Source organism: Salmo salar, chromosome ssa14 (assembly GCF_905237065.1).
Source record: "Salmo salar chromosome ssa14, Ssal_v3.1, whole genome shotgun sequence".
In the NCBI taxonomy this organism is placed as follows: Eukaryota; Metazoa; Chordata; class Actinopteri; order Salmoniformes; family Salmonidae; genus Salmo; species Salmo salar.
In genome coordinates this window covers 22,248,092-22,268,515 of record NC_059455.1, presented here as the reverse complement: position 1 = coordinate 22,268,515, position 20,424 = coordinate 22,248,092, and the positions used below count along the sequence as shown (strand labels likewise).

At 41.9% G+C, this 20,424-nt stretch overlaps 1 protein-coding gene across 7 annotated transcripts in view; it reads right to left on the bottom strand.

Annotated features, from left to right (window-relative positions):
- LOC100380755 (astrotactin-1) overlaps window positions 1–20,424 on the bottom strand; it is a 305,222-nt gene that overhangs the window by 241,042 nt on the left and 43,756 nt on the right. For all 7 annotated transcript variants that reach the window (XM_014140032.2, XM_014140031.2, XM_014140036.2 and 4 more), the window contains exon 2: window positions 12,796–12,983. In XM_014140032.2, the coding sequence (XP_013995507.1) occupies window positions 12,796–12,983 (188 nt within the window). The remainder of the gene's footprint in view (window positions 1–12,795; window positions 12,984–20,424) is intronic.

Here is a 20,424-nt window from a genome sequence, read left to right as displayed (position 1 = left end):
CAGTCATTTGTTGATTGTACCGGACACTGTATTGTGCCTTTATACACGTGCCTTTATGCATGAATCAATCTGGTCTTCTCTTTATGTTTTGGGTCCACAGTCAGCACACAGCTTCGGGACCTTGTATGAGCAAGCCCAACAAACAAATCGGTTACACTGCACACAGTTTTCATGGGCATTGTTTCGTGTGCACCTGCCACAGGTGTAGCAAAATCTCTCTGAAGTGGTTGTGTGGCATGGTCTCTCTGAAAAAGTCCACCCCATACCTATCAGACAAAAATGACTCCACATCCGTGCTATTTCTGCCGTATGCCCCGCGGACATGCAGAACAAGAGAGCAATGAATGCTTTGAGTTCATCCATAGACATGTCCTTTTCTGTGTGCATGAGCGATAATAGAATATCTGATGTGCTGCAACATCTGCATGTGACATAAACTTGACAATCTTTTCTACCCAAACCGTGCCATCCCTCCCAGACTCCTGTCTCACCGTGGCAGTTGGGATCAGTTGGGTCTTTTACGTTTTTTCAAAAGCGAGGCTCAGGCATCGGAGGGGAGGCTTGAAGTCAACATCAGATGCACATTTTGTTACGTTACAGACATTCTAAAATGGATTGAATATTTTTTTTATCAATCTACATACAATATCCAATAATGACAAAGCAAAACAGGTTTTTAGATTTTTTTTACAATTGTATTAAAAATAAAAAACATAAATGCCTTATTTATGTAAGTACTCAAACCCTTTGCTACGAGACTCGAAATTGAGCTCAGGTTCATCCTGTTTCCATTGATTATCCTTGAGATGTTTTTACAACTTGATTGCAATCCACCTGTGGTAAATTCAATTGATTGGACATGATTTGGGAAGGCACATACCTGTCTACATAAGGTCCCACAGTTCAAAGAGCAAAAACCAAGCCATGAGGTCGAAGGATGTCCGTAGAGCTCTGAGACAGGATTGTGTCAAGTCACAGATCTGGGGAAGGGTACCAAAAAATGTATGCACCATTGAAGGTCCCCAAGAACACAGTGGCCTCAATCATTCTTAAATGGGAGAAGTTTGGAACCACCAAGACTCTTCTTAGAGCTAGCCACCCAGCCAAGCTGAGCAATCGGGAGAGAAGGGCCTTGCTCAGGGAGGTGACCAAGAACCCAATGGTCACTCTGACAGAGTTCCAGAAGGACAACCATCTCTGCAGCACTCCAACAATCAGGCCTTTATAGTTGAGTGGCCAGACGGAAGCCAGTCCTCAGTAAAAGGCACATGACAGCCCGCTTCTTCGAGTTTGCCAAAAGGCACCTAAAGGACTCTCAGACCATAAGAAACAAGATTCTCTGGTCTGGTGAAACCATGATTGAACTCTTTGTCCTGAATGCCAAATGTCACGTCTGGAGGAAACCAGGCACCGCTCATCACCTGGCCAATACCAACCCTACGATGAAGCATGTTGGTGGCAGCATCATGAAGTGGGAATGTTTTTCAGCGGCAGGGCCTGGGAGACTAATCAGGATCGTGGGAAAGATGAACGGAGAAAAGTACAGCGAGATCCTTGATGACAACCTGCTCCAGAGCGCTCAGGACCTCAGACTGGGGTGAAGGTTCACCTTCCAACAGGACAATGACTCTAAGCACACAGCCAAGACAATGCAGGAGTGGCTTCGGGACAAGTCTCTGAATGTCCTTGAGTGGCCCAGCAAGAGCTGGAGAGACATGAAAATAGCTGTGCAGTGACACTCCCCAACCTGACAGAGCTTGAGAGGATCTGCAGAGAAGAATGGGAAAAATACAGGTGTGCCAAGCTTGTAGCGTCATACCCAAGAAAAATCAAGTGTGTACTTGCTACCAAAGGTGCTTCAACAAAGTACTGAGTAAAGGGTCTGAATACTTATGTACTGTAAATGTGATATTACAGTTTTTGATTTTTAATACACTTGCAAACATTTCTAAAAACCAGTTTTTGCTTTGTCATTATGGGGTATTGTTTGTAGATTGATGAGCAAAAAAACGATTGAATCAATTTTAGAATAAGGCTGTAATGTAACAAGATGTGGAAAAAGTCAAGGGGTATGAATACTTTCCGAATGCACTGTATGTCAGATACTCCAGTGATGTGGCTTAAATTCTGGCATTAATGCTTAAAAAACCTATTTAATGACAACAATGAAATCAAATGTGACAATTAGGAGCAGTATTTTCTAAAGGTTTATGATCCAGTTCAGATTTTGACAGTGAACAAATGTGAAAGTTAAACCCCCATTAAACACACGATGGGGTTTCATTGGAATGGGGTATTAATGACATGAACTTAAATAATTTAATTTAATTTACAATATTTCATAAAGGCTAATATTGCATGAAGGCTGACACTTTTCTTATTAAGGACACATTCAAGTCTCCTGCTGTATTGCAAGGCATGATTAGGGCTGTGGAGGTCACAACATTTCGTCAGCCGGTGATTGTCAAGCAAATAACTGTCGGTCTCACGGTAATTGACCGTTAATTAACATAAAGACATTTAGCATCTCCTGGCTTCCATTCCTGGCTTCCTACAAGCCACTGATGCAGACCTTTGGAACATCTACATTTTAAAAAGGTTAATAAATCCATGTAATATAGCCTACACCTTCACAATAAATTCATTATTTATTTTAGACAGATCTAAAGAAAATTGTAGTCTATTTCAGAATAACAGAATTGAATACTCTGAGTTGTCCTTATGTTAGGTCCTGATCTGGCTATGCGAAATGGCTGTGGGCTACACTAGTTAATTTAACAGACAGGTTTTGCTTAGAATTCAGTGGCAATATTTTATACTATTTTTAAGTATGAAGAATACAATTGAACAAAGCTGAATAAAGTATAAATTATATTTTCTCAAAATGATTTGAGGGAGTGCGCACATGCAGCTTTCCCGTGTTGAGCGGTTAATTATGGGCAGGTGAGACGGTAGTGTCCCACCTGGCCAATATCCGGTGAAATTGCAGAGCACGAATTTCAAATGACAGAAACATAAATATTAACATTCATAAAAATACAAGTATTATACCTCAAAATAAAGCTTAACTTCTTGCTAATCCAGCCGCTGTGTCAGATTTCAAAAAGGCTTTACGGCGAAAGCACACTTTGCGATTATCTGAGGACAGTGCCCCGCATACAAAAACATGAAAAACATTTTTCAACCAGGCAGGTGCGACACGAAAGTCAGAAATAGCGATATAATATATGCCTTACCTTTGAAGATCTTCTTCTGTTGGCACTCCAAAAGGTCCCAGTTACATCACAAATGGTCCTTTTGTTTGATAAAGTCCTTCTTTATATCCATTAAAACTCAGTTTAGCTGGTGCGCTTTATTCAATAATCCACCGGTTTCCCTCCTTCAAAATGCATACAAAATGAATCCCAAACTTTACAAATAAACTTATCCAAACAAGTCAAACAACGTTTATAATCAAACCTCAGGTACCCTAATACATAAATAAACGATACAATTTAAGACAGAGAATAGTATGTTCATTACCAGAGATAAATACCAAAGAACGCGCTTTCACTCACGCGCATGGAAACACTACAGTCAAAATGGGAGCCACTTAGAAAAACTACAACTTCTAGCTCATTTTTCCAAAAACCAGCCTGAAACTCTTTCTAAAGACTGTTGACATCTGGTGGAAGCCCTAGGAACTGCAATCTGGGAGGACTTCGCCTCATAATTAACATGAAAGCAATTGGAAACAGTGAGAGGCTGAATTTTTTTTGTTTTGTTGATAGTTTGTCCTCTGGGTTTCGCTTGCCATATCAGTTCTGTTATACTCACAGACATAATTTTAACAGTTTTTGAAACATTACATTGTTTTCTATCCAATTCTACCAATTATATGCATATCCTAGCTTCTGGGCCTGAGTAACAGGCAGTTTACTTTGGGCACGCTTTTCATCTGGAAGTGAAAATACTGCCCCCTACCCAAGAGAGGTTAACAAAGAAATAGGAACTCCTATATGCTTAATTTTCAGTTATTAATGTAACTTCAGTTGTTCTACAAACGTTGGGCTATATGTTTGATTATTAATACATTCTAAGGCTGCATAATGCGACTCTAATGATGATTTGAAAAAAGTTGCTTTAAAGGCATGAGCTCTGCTTAGTTTTTTTATGCAGGCTGTACAGACTATCAGTCTCCCATTCAGAATTTGACAAGCACTTGCTAATTCCTTGAATTTCTCGGCGGCATCCCCTTTGTGTGACCGTAATGCACCCTAAAAGAATCCATGCCTTTTGTGGCCAGTGGCCGTTGTGTCCTTGGCCCGGAGTGCTGCGCTGTGCCCTTCCATCTGAGTGCTGCATGCTCAAAAGCATCTCTCACTCACATTGCTCTCCATCACGTGATCGGGTCTTTCTCTCAGGCTACAAGTGAAGACCGACACATCAGGGATGCAACTGCGTGCGTCCTTATCCAATTCCGAGGTGCATATTGAAGATATTGGAAGAACTGTCCACATTTACTTTTTGTCAGCGAACAAACAGCAAAAGCACTAGCCTATGTCAATATACTATCCCCCATAGTACAAAAGTAGACCTATTCTATTCTGTACAATAAATAAATCTTCCAACTTAGTCCGGGACAGTAATTTTTACGCAATGTTGCTGACACAACAGATCAGAACGTTTAGCTTAAAATGTTGATAAACTATTAGGCTATTTCTTCACATTATAAGTGCAGCAATGAGCACACATCAGTAGGCTATATGCGCAAATATTCCATTAGCGGGACAACACCATTATCAAAAGTGACCGCAAATGCAATTATGCATGTAGTGATTTTATTATAAAGGAGCATTTTCATGGTGAAAATGGTCTTCCCCAAACTTTAAACTCCTGCGCTGCTTATGTATGCCAGTTAGGCTCAACACCCCTTGTAAAGTGGATTAATGTGCTTCATTTTAAGAAGTTATTTGGCCACTTTAGTTGTGATACAAACCTTCAAAACATATAGACCTAAGGGCTAGGCTACATGAGGTGTGCAACTATGATTAGAAAAAGTAGCAAAAAATGGCATTGTTTCTTGCTGGGCATGCTAGGCTCCCGAGTGGCGCAGCAGCCTAAGGCACTGCATCTTAGTGCTATAGGCGTCACGATCCCGAGCTGTATCACAACCAGCCGTGATCGGGAGTCCCATAGGACGGCACACAATTGGCCTAGCGTCGTCCGGGTTAGGTGAGGGTTTGGCCGGGGTAGGCCGTCATTGTAAATAAGAATTTGTTCTTACTGACTTGCCTAGTTAAATAAAAGATTAACCTGTTGGGGCTAGGGGGCAGTATTTTCACGGCTGGATAAAAAAACGTACCCGATTTAATCTGGTTACTAATCCTACCCAGTAACTAGAATATGCATATACTTATTATATATGGATAGAAAACACCCTAAAGTTTCTAAAACTGTTTGAATGGTGTCTGTGAGTATAACATAACTCATTTGGCAGGCAAAACCCTGAGACATTTTCTGACAGGAAGTGGATACCTGATGTGTTGAATTACCTATAAGCCTATGCCATTGAAACACACAGGGGTTGATTAATGTTTTGGCACTTCCTATTGCTTCCACTAGATGTCACCAGCCTTTACAAAGTGTTTTGAGTCTTTTACTGTGAGATCTGACCGAACAAGAGCCATGGAACGGTGATGGCCGATTAGACTCTGCGCGAGTTCATGTTGGGTACCCTCGTTCCAATACGTTATAAAAGAGAATGCATTCGTCCACCTTGAATATTATTAATGTTCTGGTTAAAAAGGCACTAATGATTTATGCTATACAACGTTTGACATGTTTGAACGAACGTAAATATATTTTTTCCCCTCGTTCATGACGAGAAGTCCGGCTGGCTTAGATCATGTGCTAACAACACGGAGCTTTTTGGATATAAATGATGAGCTTTTTTGAACAAAACTACATTCGTTATGGACCTGGGATTCCTGGAAGTGACATCTGATGAAGAGAATCAAAGGTAATGGATTATTTACATAGTATTTTCGATTTTAGATCTCTCCAACATGGCCGTTTGTCTGTATAGCAAAGCATATTTTTCTGGGCGCAGTGCTCAGATTATTGCAAAGTGTGATTTCCCAGTAAGGTTATTTTTAAATCTGGCAAGTTGATTGCGTTCAAGAGATGTAAATCTATAATTCTTTAAATGACAATATAATATTTTACCATGTTTTCTAATTTTAATTATTTAATTTGTGGTGCTGACTTGACTGCCGGTTATTGGAGGGAAACGATTTCCTCAACATCAATGCCATAGTAAAACGCTGTTTTTGGATATAAATATCAACTTGATAGAACTAAAAATGCATGCATTGTGTAACATAATGTCCTAGGAGTGTCATCTGATGGAGATTGTAAAAGGTTAGTGCATCATTTTAGCTGGTTTTATGGTTTTGGTGACCCTGTCTTTGAATTGACAAAACATTACACACAGCTATTGTCAATGTACTCTCCTAACATAATCTAACTTCATGCTTTCGCCGTAAAACCTTTTTGAAATCGGACAACGTGGTTAGATTAAGGAGATGTTTATCTTTCAAAATGGTGTAAGATAGTTGTATGTTTGAAAAATTTGAATTTTGACATTTATTTGGTTTCAAATTTGCCGCTCTTGAAATGCACCTGCTGTTGATAGGGTGCACCACGGGTGGCACGCTAGCGTCCCACATAGCCCCAAGAAGTTAAATAAAAAATGAATAAAAACTTCACATATTATAATATATAATTCACAAGTGAATATTGTCACCCATCAGACTATTCTTGATTTAATCTTGTCTTTATATACACAAAATAATATATGTGTGAAATTTGTTTTGATTTAGAATGGACCATTATCATGCACCTGTCACGAAACATGGTCAGGGGAAAAAGTAAATGTCATCTATGTACTTAAATAGCGAATGGAGGACGCCAGCCAGGTAGGCTATACTCCTGTTGTAAAGATTAGCAATGTACTTAATATTAGGAAAGTTGAGAAATACTTCTAGTAGGCCTAGCCTATAGAAAGCTGATGGGATCCTCCTCTTTTTAATAGAGGCCATCACTCTGTTTTCTCATGCAATTGCATAGCCTATAGAAATGTTACACAACATGAGCTTAGGGGCTCTCATGAAGTGTTTGATTAGATTTTCAATAACATTTGCATTGATGTCAGAGTGATTAGAGGGACAATAGAGTGCTGAGTACCAGGCAGTTAGCAAGTTTAGTAGGCTACTAATGACCATCAGCAGCATCAGAGCTTGGAGAAGCCTAATTACCGTGCCTAAATGGTCACGTGGAATTTGACTCCCTTCATGACTCATGACCGCCTGTGTGGCAGTAATAATGTCACCGCAACAGTCCTAGGTATGATCATTGAAGAATACACAGTACGTTCTCAGCTATGATGTGGGCGTGCCCCTAGGGTCAATACTGGGGCCCCTCCTGTTCAGCCTGTACATGAATGATCTGCTTTCTGTCTGTACTGGGTCTGAAGTTCAAATGTATGCAGATGATACAGTGATATATGTGCATGCAAACAAGCTGCACAAGAACTCACTACTGTAATGGTCAAGGTTACAAAGTGGCTCAGTGACTCATGTTTGCATCACAGTGTGAAAAAAAGAGGGCAACTGATGCTACTGAGACAGATGCCTATGTGTCAGGGGAGAAGCTCCAGGCTGTATCCGATTTTAAGTACCTTGGCATCATACTTGATTGCAACCTCTCTTTTAAAAAGCAGGTGAAAAAGGTAACTAAAATAACAAAGTTCAACCTAGCTAATTTCCGATTCATACAATATTTTTGACTACAGAGGTAACAAAACTGTACTTCAATGCTATGATTCTCCCCCACTTAACATACTGCTAGACTAGTTGGGCCCAAGCTTGCTGTACAGAATTAAAAGCCATTCAGTCAGTCTACAAACAGGCTCTCAAAGTGCTTGATAGAAAGCCCAATAGCCATCATCACTTTTACATCCTCAGAAAGCATGAGCTCCTGAGTTGGGAATATCTTGTGCAATACACTGTCTCGTACTCAAGATCCTAAATGGCCTGGCTCCCCCTCCACCGAGTACTTTTGTTTTAACAGAAAACCCAAACCCATGGCAGCAGATCCACAAGGTCTGCCATGAGAGGTGACTGTATAGTTCGCTTAAGGAAAAGTACCTTTTGTCAATCTGCTTTCTCTGTGAGAGCTTCGCATGTCTGGAACACACTGCCATCAGACACACACAACTGCACCACCTATCGCACATTTACAAAAAGCATAAAGATATGACTTAAGCCCAATCAGACTTGTGAACATAATCCCTAACTGCATATTGCAGCTCTCCATGTTGTCTGTTGTCTGTAGTTTGTGAGGAGTGGAAACACTTTGTTGCTTTTATGTATTTTGTTTTGTTGCTTTTTGTGCTATTGCTCTGTCTGCGTGCTACGTGTTGCTTGTTCAATGATGCTCTGCATGTTTGTCTGCATTGTTATTGTAATAGTTTTTAATAACCTGCCCAGGGACTGTGGTTAAAAATTAGCTGGCTGGCTAAAACCGGCACTTTCACTGAAATGTTGATTAATGTGCACCGTCCCTGTAAAAAAATACAATTTACTCAAACTCTTGAGAGATTCAGAATGTGAAAATGTAATCTCATGAAAATGAAATAAATGTGTAATCTATTCTAAATATATGTTTTATTATCAATAGTAGAACTCTCAATTTGCTTAAAACAACTGAGAGAATATAAAAACATTACTAGCTTAAGAGTTTTGGGATTCTCGGCAGGACTGTCTTAGCTTTTTCTAAACATTGACTAGCTAGCTTGTAGTATAGTTTAATTTGCTGTATAATTATGTGAGAATTTGTTTGATTGACAAACACAATACTGTGCCATCGGTTCCCAGCTAGAAGAGATACACAAAAAAATACTTTAGCCTTCGAAACTATAAACATAATACTTCATTCAAAATGTTGGTTTAGATTACTCTAACTGAATTTCCTCTTCCTTCCATCATTCCTTCCGGGTGGATATGTGTAGGCCCCTTAAATTGTATAACATTACGAACTTAACTTTAAGGATCTTCTATCATTAATCTTTTTTACGTAGCGAGACAATCTTCAAGTTCAGGGGCTTGTGCTTGCATTAATGAATGGGTCACTGCAATTCTGCTTGCCCGATGGACCTTAACTGATCTGGATGACATTTGAGGTGCAAGAGGAAATAGTCAATCTGTTAAAGGGTGTGAGCAGCCATAAAACAAGGTATTATCGGGCACTTAAACCAGAAGTGCAAAGGTCTGAGGGGGTGCCCAAAGGAAAACTGTTGGTAATGTTGTAAAGAACATCTTGAGTCCGGGGCCCGGCCAGGGCAATTATTTCAGAATTTCTTATGTGATATTTTTTAATTGAAAGTATGAAATCTTCGTTGTTGGAATTATTCCTTCTGATCACCTAGTACACAAATAGAGATATCAAACTGTTATATTATATCAAACAGCAAAATATGAGTTATATATGGACTGTTAACTACATACTAAGTGTACAAAACATTAAGAACACCTGCTATTTCCATGACATAGACTGACCAGGTGAATCCAGGTGAAAGCTATGATCCCTTATTGATGTCACTTGTTAAGTTCACGTCAATCAGTGTAGATGAAGGGGAGGAGACAGGCTAAATAAGGACTTTTAAGCCTTGAGACAATTGAGACATGGATTGTGTGCCATTCAGAGGGTGAATGTGCAAGACAAAATATTGAAGTGCCTTTGAACAGGCATGGTAGTACGTGATAGGCACACCAGTTTGTGTCAAGAACTGCAACGCTGCTGTTTATATTTCATGCTCAACAGTTTCCGATGTGTTTTAAGAATGGTTCACCACTCAAAGGATAGCCAGCCAACTTGACACAACTGTGGGACGCTTTCAACACATTTACATTTACATTTAAGTCATTTAGCAGACGCTCTTATCCAGAGCGACTTACAAATTGGTGCATTCACCTTATGATATCCAGTGGAACAACCACTTTACAATAGTGCATCTAAATCTTTTTTTTGGGGGGGGGTAGAAGGATTACTTTATCCTATCCTAGGTATTCCTTAAAGAGGTGGGGTTTCAGGTGTCTCCGGAAGGTGGTGATTGACACCTTGTAGAGTCCATGCCGCAACGAATTGAGGCTGTTCTGAGGCCAAAAGGAAGGTATTCTTAATGATTTGTACACTCAGTTACCCCAATACATCATAGACATTGTAAAAATATAATTTTCAAGATCAATTAAGCTACGCTAAATGTAGGCTATTGTGAGGGTTATAGTATTTTCATGCACATTTTAGTGTTATTTAACATTTAAAAAAATATAATCCATTGTCTCTGCCTCCTCTTCAAAATGCGTTTCTTGTTTTACTATAGGTTGGCCAATAGAAAATAAATTCCTTCTGTATTGCTTCTGCTCCCGTCCGCATCAGATTTCTTAAAGCCATACTGTCAGTTTCCCAGGAAACTCGATCCTCTTAATTCCCATCTGAGACGGGAATTAGTAACCCTGACTGTACACCAGCAAGAAGGGGCACTGGGATGTTAACTAAACACTATACCAGCAAAATATGTGAACTTCAAATGTATATATAGGAGGAGAAGCAAAGCATACAAGACTTAGGGTTCAATTAAATCTGTATTGCTGATGCGTAACAGATTGCGTAGATCAAAATGTTAAGGTAATTTCCGATTGAGCTGCATTTACCGTGAATGCAGTCTCCGCTAACGAGCTGTAACGCTGAACTTCCGGAATACGGATTGAATAGAGCCCTCACACTATTTATTATTTCAGGAAGAACACTGGCAACCTGTCAGAGAACATTGGGGACTTGTCTGAGACCTTAATCCAATGTAAACAGTGACCGATACAGGGCATGAGCCATAAGAGTCCCTAAGAGCTTGTTTCCTACCACACCTAATCTCCTCATATAATATTCAATAATTTTTTGGTATTCCACAGCTTCTCAAAAATGTATATTTGGGATGTCTTCTTTCATGCTGTATCGTAGGCATAACGATTTTCCTCTCTCCATCTATACCAGAGGTACTCAACTCTTAACCTACGAGGTCCGGAGGCTGCTGGTTTTCTGTTCTACCTGATAATGAATTGCACACACCTGGTGTCCCAGGTCTAAATCAGTCCCTGATTAGAGGGGAATAATGAAAAAATGCAGTGGAAGTGGCTTCGAGGTCCAGAGTTGAGTTTGAGGGATCTATACCATAAATAAGATCCCAATATTAAGGGAAATGAAAGTTGCCGTGTGATGCCCTTTGCTGTTTTACCAATGTTCATGAGCATTTGTAAACATACAAAGGTTTTCCAATGCTGTGACTATGCTCCCTTTGCATTTAATGGGCATAGTAGAGGTCTTCCTGCAGAAGGAGTGACTCTATAAAAGGGTGGCTCCATGTGTGGTGGATGGTGCAGAGTAGTAGGTGTTAGGGGGTGCTTGTTGTTCCCTCTGCCTCTGGGCCAATAGAGAACTGAGGACATGTTTTTCGACTTGCAGGAGCTCACCTGCGGCTGAACATTGAACACAAGGTAACTCATCCATTATGGATGTTGAAGCAGAGCAGAAAAGGAGACTGTGGTCACCTTGTGGAGGAAAAAAGCACACCAGTTCTTATCATGGCAGTTTGAATGGCCACTAGGTGAGGGAAATCCCTATCCCCTTCTGGTGACAAAACTGAGTTTGGTGCAGTTCAGTGAACCTGCATCTCCATGAGATTAAGCCCCAGTTATAGCTGGCCTCTTTTCAAGCCTCAGGTTGGACTGCATTCATCCAAGAGCTTTAAAATGTTCCATGGTGGGCCTGGTGGTCTGGCAATGAACTGTGCATGACAGGTCAAGCTGCTGTGTAGAATCCTGGCTTGAATCGTCTGCCATCGAACCATGCTGGTGGCTGCGGCGTATGGTGGAACAATGGAAATGGCTCAGTGACATGTGTGGGGTGGGGAGAGAGTGGCGGTTAGTGGGAGAGAGAGTGGTGGGGCTGTGTCTCGGGGCAGCACGTATCCTCAAGGAGCTGACGAAGTGATGCAATGCTGGATTTATGAGGCGGCCTTCCAACTGAGCGACAAGCTGCAGCGAGCGAGGCCGGAGCGGGAGCACAGCGCAGCAGCCATCTGTTGCTAAGTCTGTCCTATCTGCATGCTAATCCTTTCACACCTCCATAAGAGATTTGTGACTGTATTGTCGAGCAGCTTTTAGGATAAGGAGACAGCAAGGGGAATAAAACATGGAAACAACAGCCAGAAGGATGTTAAATTTAGATATGGAAGAAAATATGAGATGGGAAATAAGTTTACCGGCGGATAATCGTTGCATAGATAAATAAACTGAATGAATATGAAAATGTTTCAGTCTACCTTTTCATTGTGTACTAATGCATGTGCAAAACATGCAGAGGAGACTCAAGGTCAGCATATGATTTGACATTCAGTAAGTGTCTCTACAATGTACCTAGTACCTACTAGAATAATTATTCTAATGCTGACTAATCATTTGTTAAAATGTTTAGATGTACTTTGCATTAAAAATCTGTCATCCATCAATGTAGATGTTCAGTACAAACTTCCATTGTACCATGTCCACATGTACAAAGAAATGCACCAAGTTCTAATGCTTATATTAGAGCAGCGCACATATTGAAAAGTAACATCCTTGTCCAACATCTTTATCAAACAGCACAATAAAACACTCTCCATTCCAACCCGAGCCCCACCCAACCAGCACAGTACCGTACCATGACAGAGATGTGAAGGATGCGTAACTCTTCCTCGGCAGAGTCGCTGGCAGGGTAGTCTGTGGCGGACAGGCCGGGGAGGTTCTGGCTGCCATCTTGGTGGTGGATGTGAAAGAGCAGCGTGCCGTTCTCCATCCACTGCTGCCGCCATCGCACCAGAGGAATGTCCTCAGAGTTTCCTGTGATCTCTGCCAGTCATGCAGGACACACAGATAAAAGGATGAGTCAATGCTTTTTCAAATTTCAACATTTCCATTCAAAATCTTATTATATGAGTGAGTGAGGAGTATGGACCTGGGTTAAGAAGCATATTATGATGAATTATTAGTGCATAACCTTTTGGAAAATCTTAGGCTTTAACGAAACACGGCTTGTAACAAAAAATGAAAAATTATCAGTAAGCTTTAGTTGTCTTTTTGCACCGAGTCAATTCCTCACGCTGCTGTTTCCAACGTCTTATCATCAACTCATTAATAAGACCAAGCTCCCGTGCAGCAGCTCTATTTCCTTTTCCAACAGCTGCATCATATGCATTTCTCCGTGTCTTTGCCATGATGAGGGTGACAAAATGACTACCGTAATCAGAATGATGGGAAGTTTGAGAGCGCTCGATTTAATCTAAACAGTAAACAAAAAAGTTGTTTGACCTTAACCCGTTCGGCAATTTCATTGGTCTAATGAAAGCTTCATGCCGCCAAAAAACTGAGTACGTCACAGAATGTGTTTTTTTGGAGAGAAAAAAAATTTCAAGCGGGAAAAATCCATGACACTTGCTAGCGGCCCAAACTAATGCACAGTACACTGTGGCCTGAGCCAGTTTTCACTTTGTTTTCTATTCTCGCGGAGTTCAAAGCCTGGGAAAAAAGTTGCGACTTATAGTCCGGAATTTACGGTACCCTAGTACAGTACTATTACCCATATAGGGTAAATCCATTTAATAGCACCCCTTTTGAAATGAACAAAACCTTCCATACATATTTGCCTATTATAGAAGTCCTCCGGAAATTACTTTTTGGACCTGAATGCCAAAACATTTAAGAGATAAAGGTGGTCAAAGTTGACCTATTATGCATACCCCACGTCTTCATCACTGGAAACAATAAACATTCGAGATTCATATCATTTAAAAGCTTCCAAAGAGGTTTGTGAAACTATTTGATCATTTATTGAAGAAGAAAATGTTAACCTTAATGTCAATTCTCTAAAAGCACATAAACTTTTTCAGATTTACATATGTTGTAGCTTAGACCTTATTTTACATAATGTACGTTTTTTGTGTTGTGCCTGCCATCAATTATTACTAGTTAACAGAAGAAAAGAAAGAGAAAATCAGGACAGAAGAAAAAGGATATCAAAGGGAAACAGTTCTCTAAAGACACAGGAGACAATAATACAAGAAACAACACTTCTGTAGCTTGTGAACTATGTGTCTGTCTATTCCTGTTCTCTCCTCTCTGCACAGGCCATACAAACGCTTCACACCGCGTGGCCGCTGCCACTCTAACCTGGTGGTCCCAGCGCGCACGACCCACGTGGAGTTCCAGGTCTCCGGCAGCCTCTGGAACTGCCGGTCTGCAGCCAACAAGGCTGAGTTCATCTCAGCCTATGCTACCCTCCAGTCCCTAGACTTCCTGGCGCTGACGGAAACATGGATTACCACAGATAACACTGCTACTCCTACTGCTCTCTCTTCGTCTGCCCACGTGTTCTCGCATACCCCTAGAGCATCGAGCCAGCGGGGTGGTGGCACTGGAATCCTCATCTCTCCCAAGTGGACATTCTCTCTTTCTCCCCTGACCCATCTGTCTATCTCCTCATTTGAATTCCATGCTGTCACAGTTACCAGCCCTTTCAAGCTTAACATCCTTATCATTTATCGCCCTCCAGGTTCCCTTGGAGAGTTCATCAATGAGCTTGACGCCTTGATAAGTTCCTTTCCTGAGGATGGCTCACCTCTCACAGTTCTGGGTGACTTTAACCTCCCCACGTCTACCTTTGACTCATTCCTCTCTGCCTCCTTCTTTCCACTCCTCTCCTCTTTTGACCTCACCCTCTCACCTTCCCCCCCTACTCACAAGGCAGGCAATACGCTTGACCTCATCTTTACTAGATGCTGTTCTTCCACTAATCTCATTGCAACTCCCCTCCAAATCTCCGACCACTACCTTGTATCCTTTTCCCTCTTGCTCTCATCCAACACTTCTCACTCTGCCCCTACTCGGATGGTATTGCGCCGTCCCAACCTTCGCTCTCTCTCTCCCGCTACTCTCTCCTCTTCCATCCTATCATCTCTTCCCTCTGCTCAAACCTTATCCAACCTATCTCCTGATTCTGCCTCCTCAACCCTCCTCTCCTCCCTTTCTGCATCCTTTGATTTTCTCTGTCCCCTATCCTCCAGGCCGGCTCGGTCCTCCCCTCCTGCTCCGTGGCTCGACGACTCACTACGAGCTCACAGAACAAGGCTCCGGGCAGCCGAGCGGAAATGGAGGAAAACTCGCCTCCCCTGCGGACCTGGCATCCTTTCACTCACTCCTCTCTACATTCTCCTCTTCTGTCTCTGCTGCTAAAGCCACTTTCTACCACTCTAAATTCCAAGCATCTGCCTCTAACCCTAGGAAGCTCTTTGCTACCTTCTCCTCCCTCCTGAATCCTCCTCCCCCTCCCCCCTCCTCCCTCTCTGCGGATGACTTCGTCAACCATTTTGAAAAGAAGGTTGACGATATCCGATCCTCGTTTGCTAAGTCAAACGACACCGCTGGTCCTGCTCACACTGCCCTACCCTGTGCTTTGACCTCTTTCTCCCCTCTCTCTCCAGATGAAATCTCGCGTCTTGTGACGGCCGGCCGCCCAACAACCTGCCCACTTGACCCTATCCCCTCCTCTCTTCTCCAGACCATTTCCGGAGACCTTCTCCCCTTCCTCACCTCGCTCATCAACTCATCCTTGACCGCTGGCTACGTCCCTTCCGTCTTCAAGAGAGCGAGAGTTGCACCCCTTCAAGACCATGGTGATTGCCTACGGAGCTGTGAAGGGAACGGCACCTCCATACCTTCAGGCTCTGATCAGGCCCTACACCCAAACAAGGGCACTGCGTTCATCCACCACTGGCCTGCTGGCCCCCCTACCTCTGAGGAAGCACAGTTCCCGCTCAGCCCAGTCAAAACTGTTCGCTGCTCTGGCACCCCAATGGTGGAACAAGCTCCCTCACGACGCCAGGACAGCGGAGTCAATCACCACCTTCCGGAGACACCTGAAACCCCACCTCTTTAAGGAATACCTAGGATAGGATAAAGTAATCCTTCTAACCCCCTCCCCCCTTAAAAGATTTAGATGCACTATTGTAAAGTGGTTGTTCCACTGGATATCATAAGGTGAATGCACCATTTTGTAAGTCGCTCTGGATAAGAGCGTCTGCTAAATGACTTAAATGTAATGTAAATGTAATTATGACACAACATGCTCTTGAATACAGGGTATGTATCATATTTTGGCTGATAAATGTACTAACATTTTATTAATAAATGTCAACTTTCAAATGGTACCACTTTGACTTGAATGGGAATTATACTGTCAATCCTCCATAGGAAACCTACTGAAATCATAGAAATATACATAATAGACATGACCATTTAAGTTGACATTCAACGGTGGGTGGACCAGTGGCCATCTTTGTGGTAGTAATTAGAAGTAAAAATGTCAATGGTTGTCACGTTGGTTACAATGATTCGGGAGACAGGCGCAGGAATGCGTATATATATTTTTTTATTATACCACAAATTACAGCGTGCCGTGTAAGGGCACAGGGACGAAGACCAAACAAACACGTAACAAAAACACAGGGTTGAAACCCAAACAAAAGAGCGAGGAGTACCTCAAATAAATAAACATGCTGACAATGATTAACCCACAGGACGAGAAGCCAAAACACACAGCACAGGTACTCACACGCACCAACGGACATTGTAACAATAATCGACCCCCCATGGTGAACAAAGGTCACATACATGCAAATACAATCAGTGGGAATAGGGGACAGGTGTTCGTGATGAAAGTTCCGGAGGGATCCGTGACAGTACCCCCTCTGACGCGCTGCATACCGGCCTCGAGGACGATAACAGGAACGCAGTGCGCAGTCGATCAGGACCCGATGCAGCTGCCGAAGTTGCGTCGTCGGATGGGCCAGTTAGAGCTGCCAAAGTGTTGCTGTCGGACGGACCAGTAGCAGTGGCGTCGGACGGCCTGGTTGTGGCGGCATCGGACGGGCCAGTTGTGGCTGCTGAAGTTGCGTCGTCGGACGGACCCGCTGTGGCGACGTCAGACGGGACAGTTGCAGCTGCCAAAGTTGCGCCAATCGCAGCGTCATCGGACGGGCCATCCCCCTGTCTCCCTTAATGGTCGATTATTCTGTCATGTTGGCATGAAGGATTGGGAGACAGACGCAGGAATGCGTAATAGGTTTTTTTATTAAGCCCCAAATTACAGCGTGCCATGTAAAGGCACGGGGACGAAGAACAAACAAACACGTATACAAAACACAGGGTTGAAACCCAAACAAAAGAGCGAGGAGTACCACAAATAAATAACACAAGCGCACAATGATTATCACACGGGACGAGATCCGTAATCATCTGCGCAATCCACAATGGCACGAAAGCCAAAACACACAGCACAGGTACTCACACGACCAACGGACATTGTAACAATAATCGGCCCCCCATGGTGAACAAAGGTCACATACATTCAAATACAATCAGTGGGAATAGGGGACAGGTGTGCGTGATGAAAGTTCCGGAGGGATCCGTGACAATGGTGTACCAGCTAAATTGCTTTGGTCTAAACAGGTATTCCCCAGGGGTACGCGCAATGCCGTCAAGGGTATGCTAAATAAAAATGTAATTCACATTTAAAAAATACTAATAAAACATTATTCCATTTTATTTATTTATTTTACATTTTCAAACAGTACATTTATATTTTCCAATGGGGCTATACTTTTTTTTCTCGCCTGAGTAGCCTCGTTTCACTGCCAAAAATAAAATTAAACCCTCTAGTGTTCAGCGAAATGACAACACAATGTCAAATACAGGTAGCCTAGTCAAATAATTAACATCCAATCACATGAACCATTACTCTCTCACAGGAAACCTTCACTCCTGCGCAGACATTTAGAAACAAAACAAGACAATTAGAAAAATTAGCCACAAGAGTTTTTTGAGTGAGACAAAAGACGACTTTCGAGTAGTAAGACATGTATAAAAGCAACAGATACCATTAATAAGAAGGGGCTAGAAGCATCTTACATGGTGAGTTTTGAGTGGCTAGGACAGGCAAGCCCATACTATTGTGGAGGACTTAATTCTTCCTGCTGCCGTGGACATGGCTGGGACAATGCTGGGGGAAAAGGCCAAAAAAAACTATACAGACAATGTCTTCATCAAACAACACTGCTTCACGACGCATCAGTGACATGGCAGGAGATGTTTTGAAAAATGATCGCTTTGCATACAAGCCAGTGAATTATGTGCATTAAAGCTGGATGAGTCAACAGACGTGGCAGGCCTGGCACAGCTCCTGGTATATGTCCGTTACGTTTATGGGGGGTCAATTAAGGAGTGAATGCCTGACAGCTTGAAAGACGTTTTGGACACTACAGTGAAAATGGTTAACTTTGTTAAAGCAAGGCCCCTGAACTTTCGTGTATTTTCTGCATTATTCAATGATATGGGCAGCGACCATGTAACACTTTTACAACATACAGAAGTTATTGTTATCAAGGGGCAAAGTATTGACAAAAAATTTTTTAATTGAGAGACGAGCTTAAAGTTTACTTTACTGACCATAATTTTCACTTGTCTGACCGCTTGCATGATGACGAGTTTCTCATACAACTGGCCTATCTGGATGATGTTTTTTCTCGCCTGAATGATCTGAATCTAGGTTTACAGGGACTCTCCGCAACTATATTCAATGTGTAGGACAGAATTGAGGCTATGATTAAGAAGTTAGAGTTCTTTCGGTCTGCATTAACAGGGACAACAAACAGGTCTTTCCATCATTGTATGATTTTTTGTGTGCAAATGAACTCAAGCTTACGGACAATGTCAAATGAGTGAGCTGGGTGCGCAATTACGCAGGTACTTTCCCGACACAGATGACACAAACAACTGGATTCGTTTTCCCTTTCATGCTCTGCCTCCAGTCCACTTACCGATATCTGAACAAGGGAGCCTCATCGAAATTGCAACAAGCGGTTCTGTGAAAATGTATTTAATCAGAAGCCACTGCCAGATTTCTGGATAGGGCTGTGCTCAGAGTTTCTTGCCTTGGCAAATTGTGCTGTTCAGACACTGATGCCCTTTGCAACCACGTACCTATGTGAGAGTGGATTCTCGGCCCTCACTAGCATGAAAACTAAATACAGGCACAGACCTGGGGTGTGTGGAAAATGATTTAAGACTGAGACTCTCTCCAATACAACCCAACATTGCAGAGCTATGTGCATCCTTTCAAGCACACCCTTCTCATTAACCTGTGGTGAGTTATTCACAATTTTTGATAAACAAATAAGGTTTTATATGTAAGATGGCTAAATAAAGAGCAAAATGATTGATTATTATTATATTATTATTTGTGCCCTGGTCCTATAAGACCTCTTTGTCACTTCCCACAAGCCAGGTTGTGACAAAAACTCACACTCGTTCTTATGTTTAATCAATGTATTGTATAGGTGTGTGTGTGTGGCAGACTTACAATGATGGCAAAAAACAAAATTTGATAGTGTGCTGACCCTGGTGCTAGAGGGGGTAAGCAGCTGGAGGTTGAATGTTTGAAGGGGTACGGGACTATAAAAAGTTTGGAAACCACTGGTCTAAAGGAATAGGCCCATTTTATGAATTTGTTTCTAGAATTGAAATGGCATCCACCCAAGAACATGTTCTGTCTCAACCGATGGCCGGCACAACACAAAAACCTAAGATGGTGTAAAGAAGGGTCTAAGCTACAACATATACAAATATATATAAAAATACATCTGAGTTCACACGTCTTTAGAGAATTGACGTTAAAGGTAAAATAAATGTCATAATTGTTATTCAAAAATGTATAAACTAGTTTGACAACCCTGTTTGTAAGCTGTAAATTAATTACAAAGACAACCGTTTATCTTTTCCAGTGATGAAGACATGGATGTCTCCATGGTATGTTGGGGTATGCAAAATGGGTTAACTTTAAACACCTTTATCTCTTGAATGTTTTGGCATTCAGGTCCAAAAAGTTACTTTCTCACCACTTCTTCCAAGGGCAAACATGTATGGAAAGTCTTGTTTAAATCAAAAGGGGATGCAGTTGAATTAAACATGGATTTACCCTATAGCTACTGTATACACTGAAACATTCAGTTCCTTAATTGTGATCTAACTGTGAATGCTTTTAATTGCATGAGTGTAGTGTAACTAGATTTATCTGACACTTACTGATGGCACTGTGCCGCAGCAGAGTGGGACCTCCCGGTAAATACAATTTAGGGGCTGGCTTTAACCTACATACAAATTATCTGACAAAGTGACAGGACATTTTTACAGCAGAGAGTTCCCTCCAGGGTCTGGTTCAGCATAAGAGTGTTATAAATGA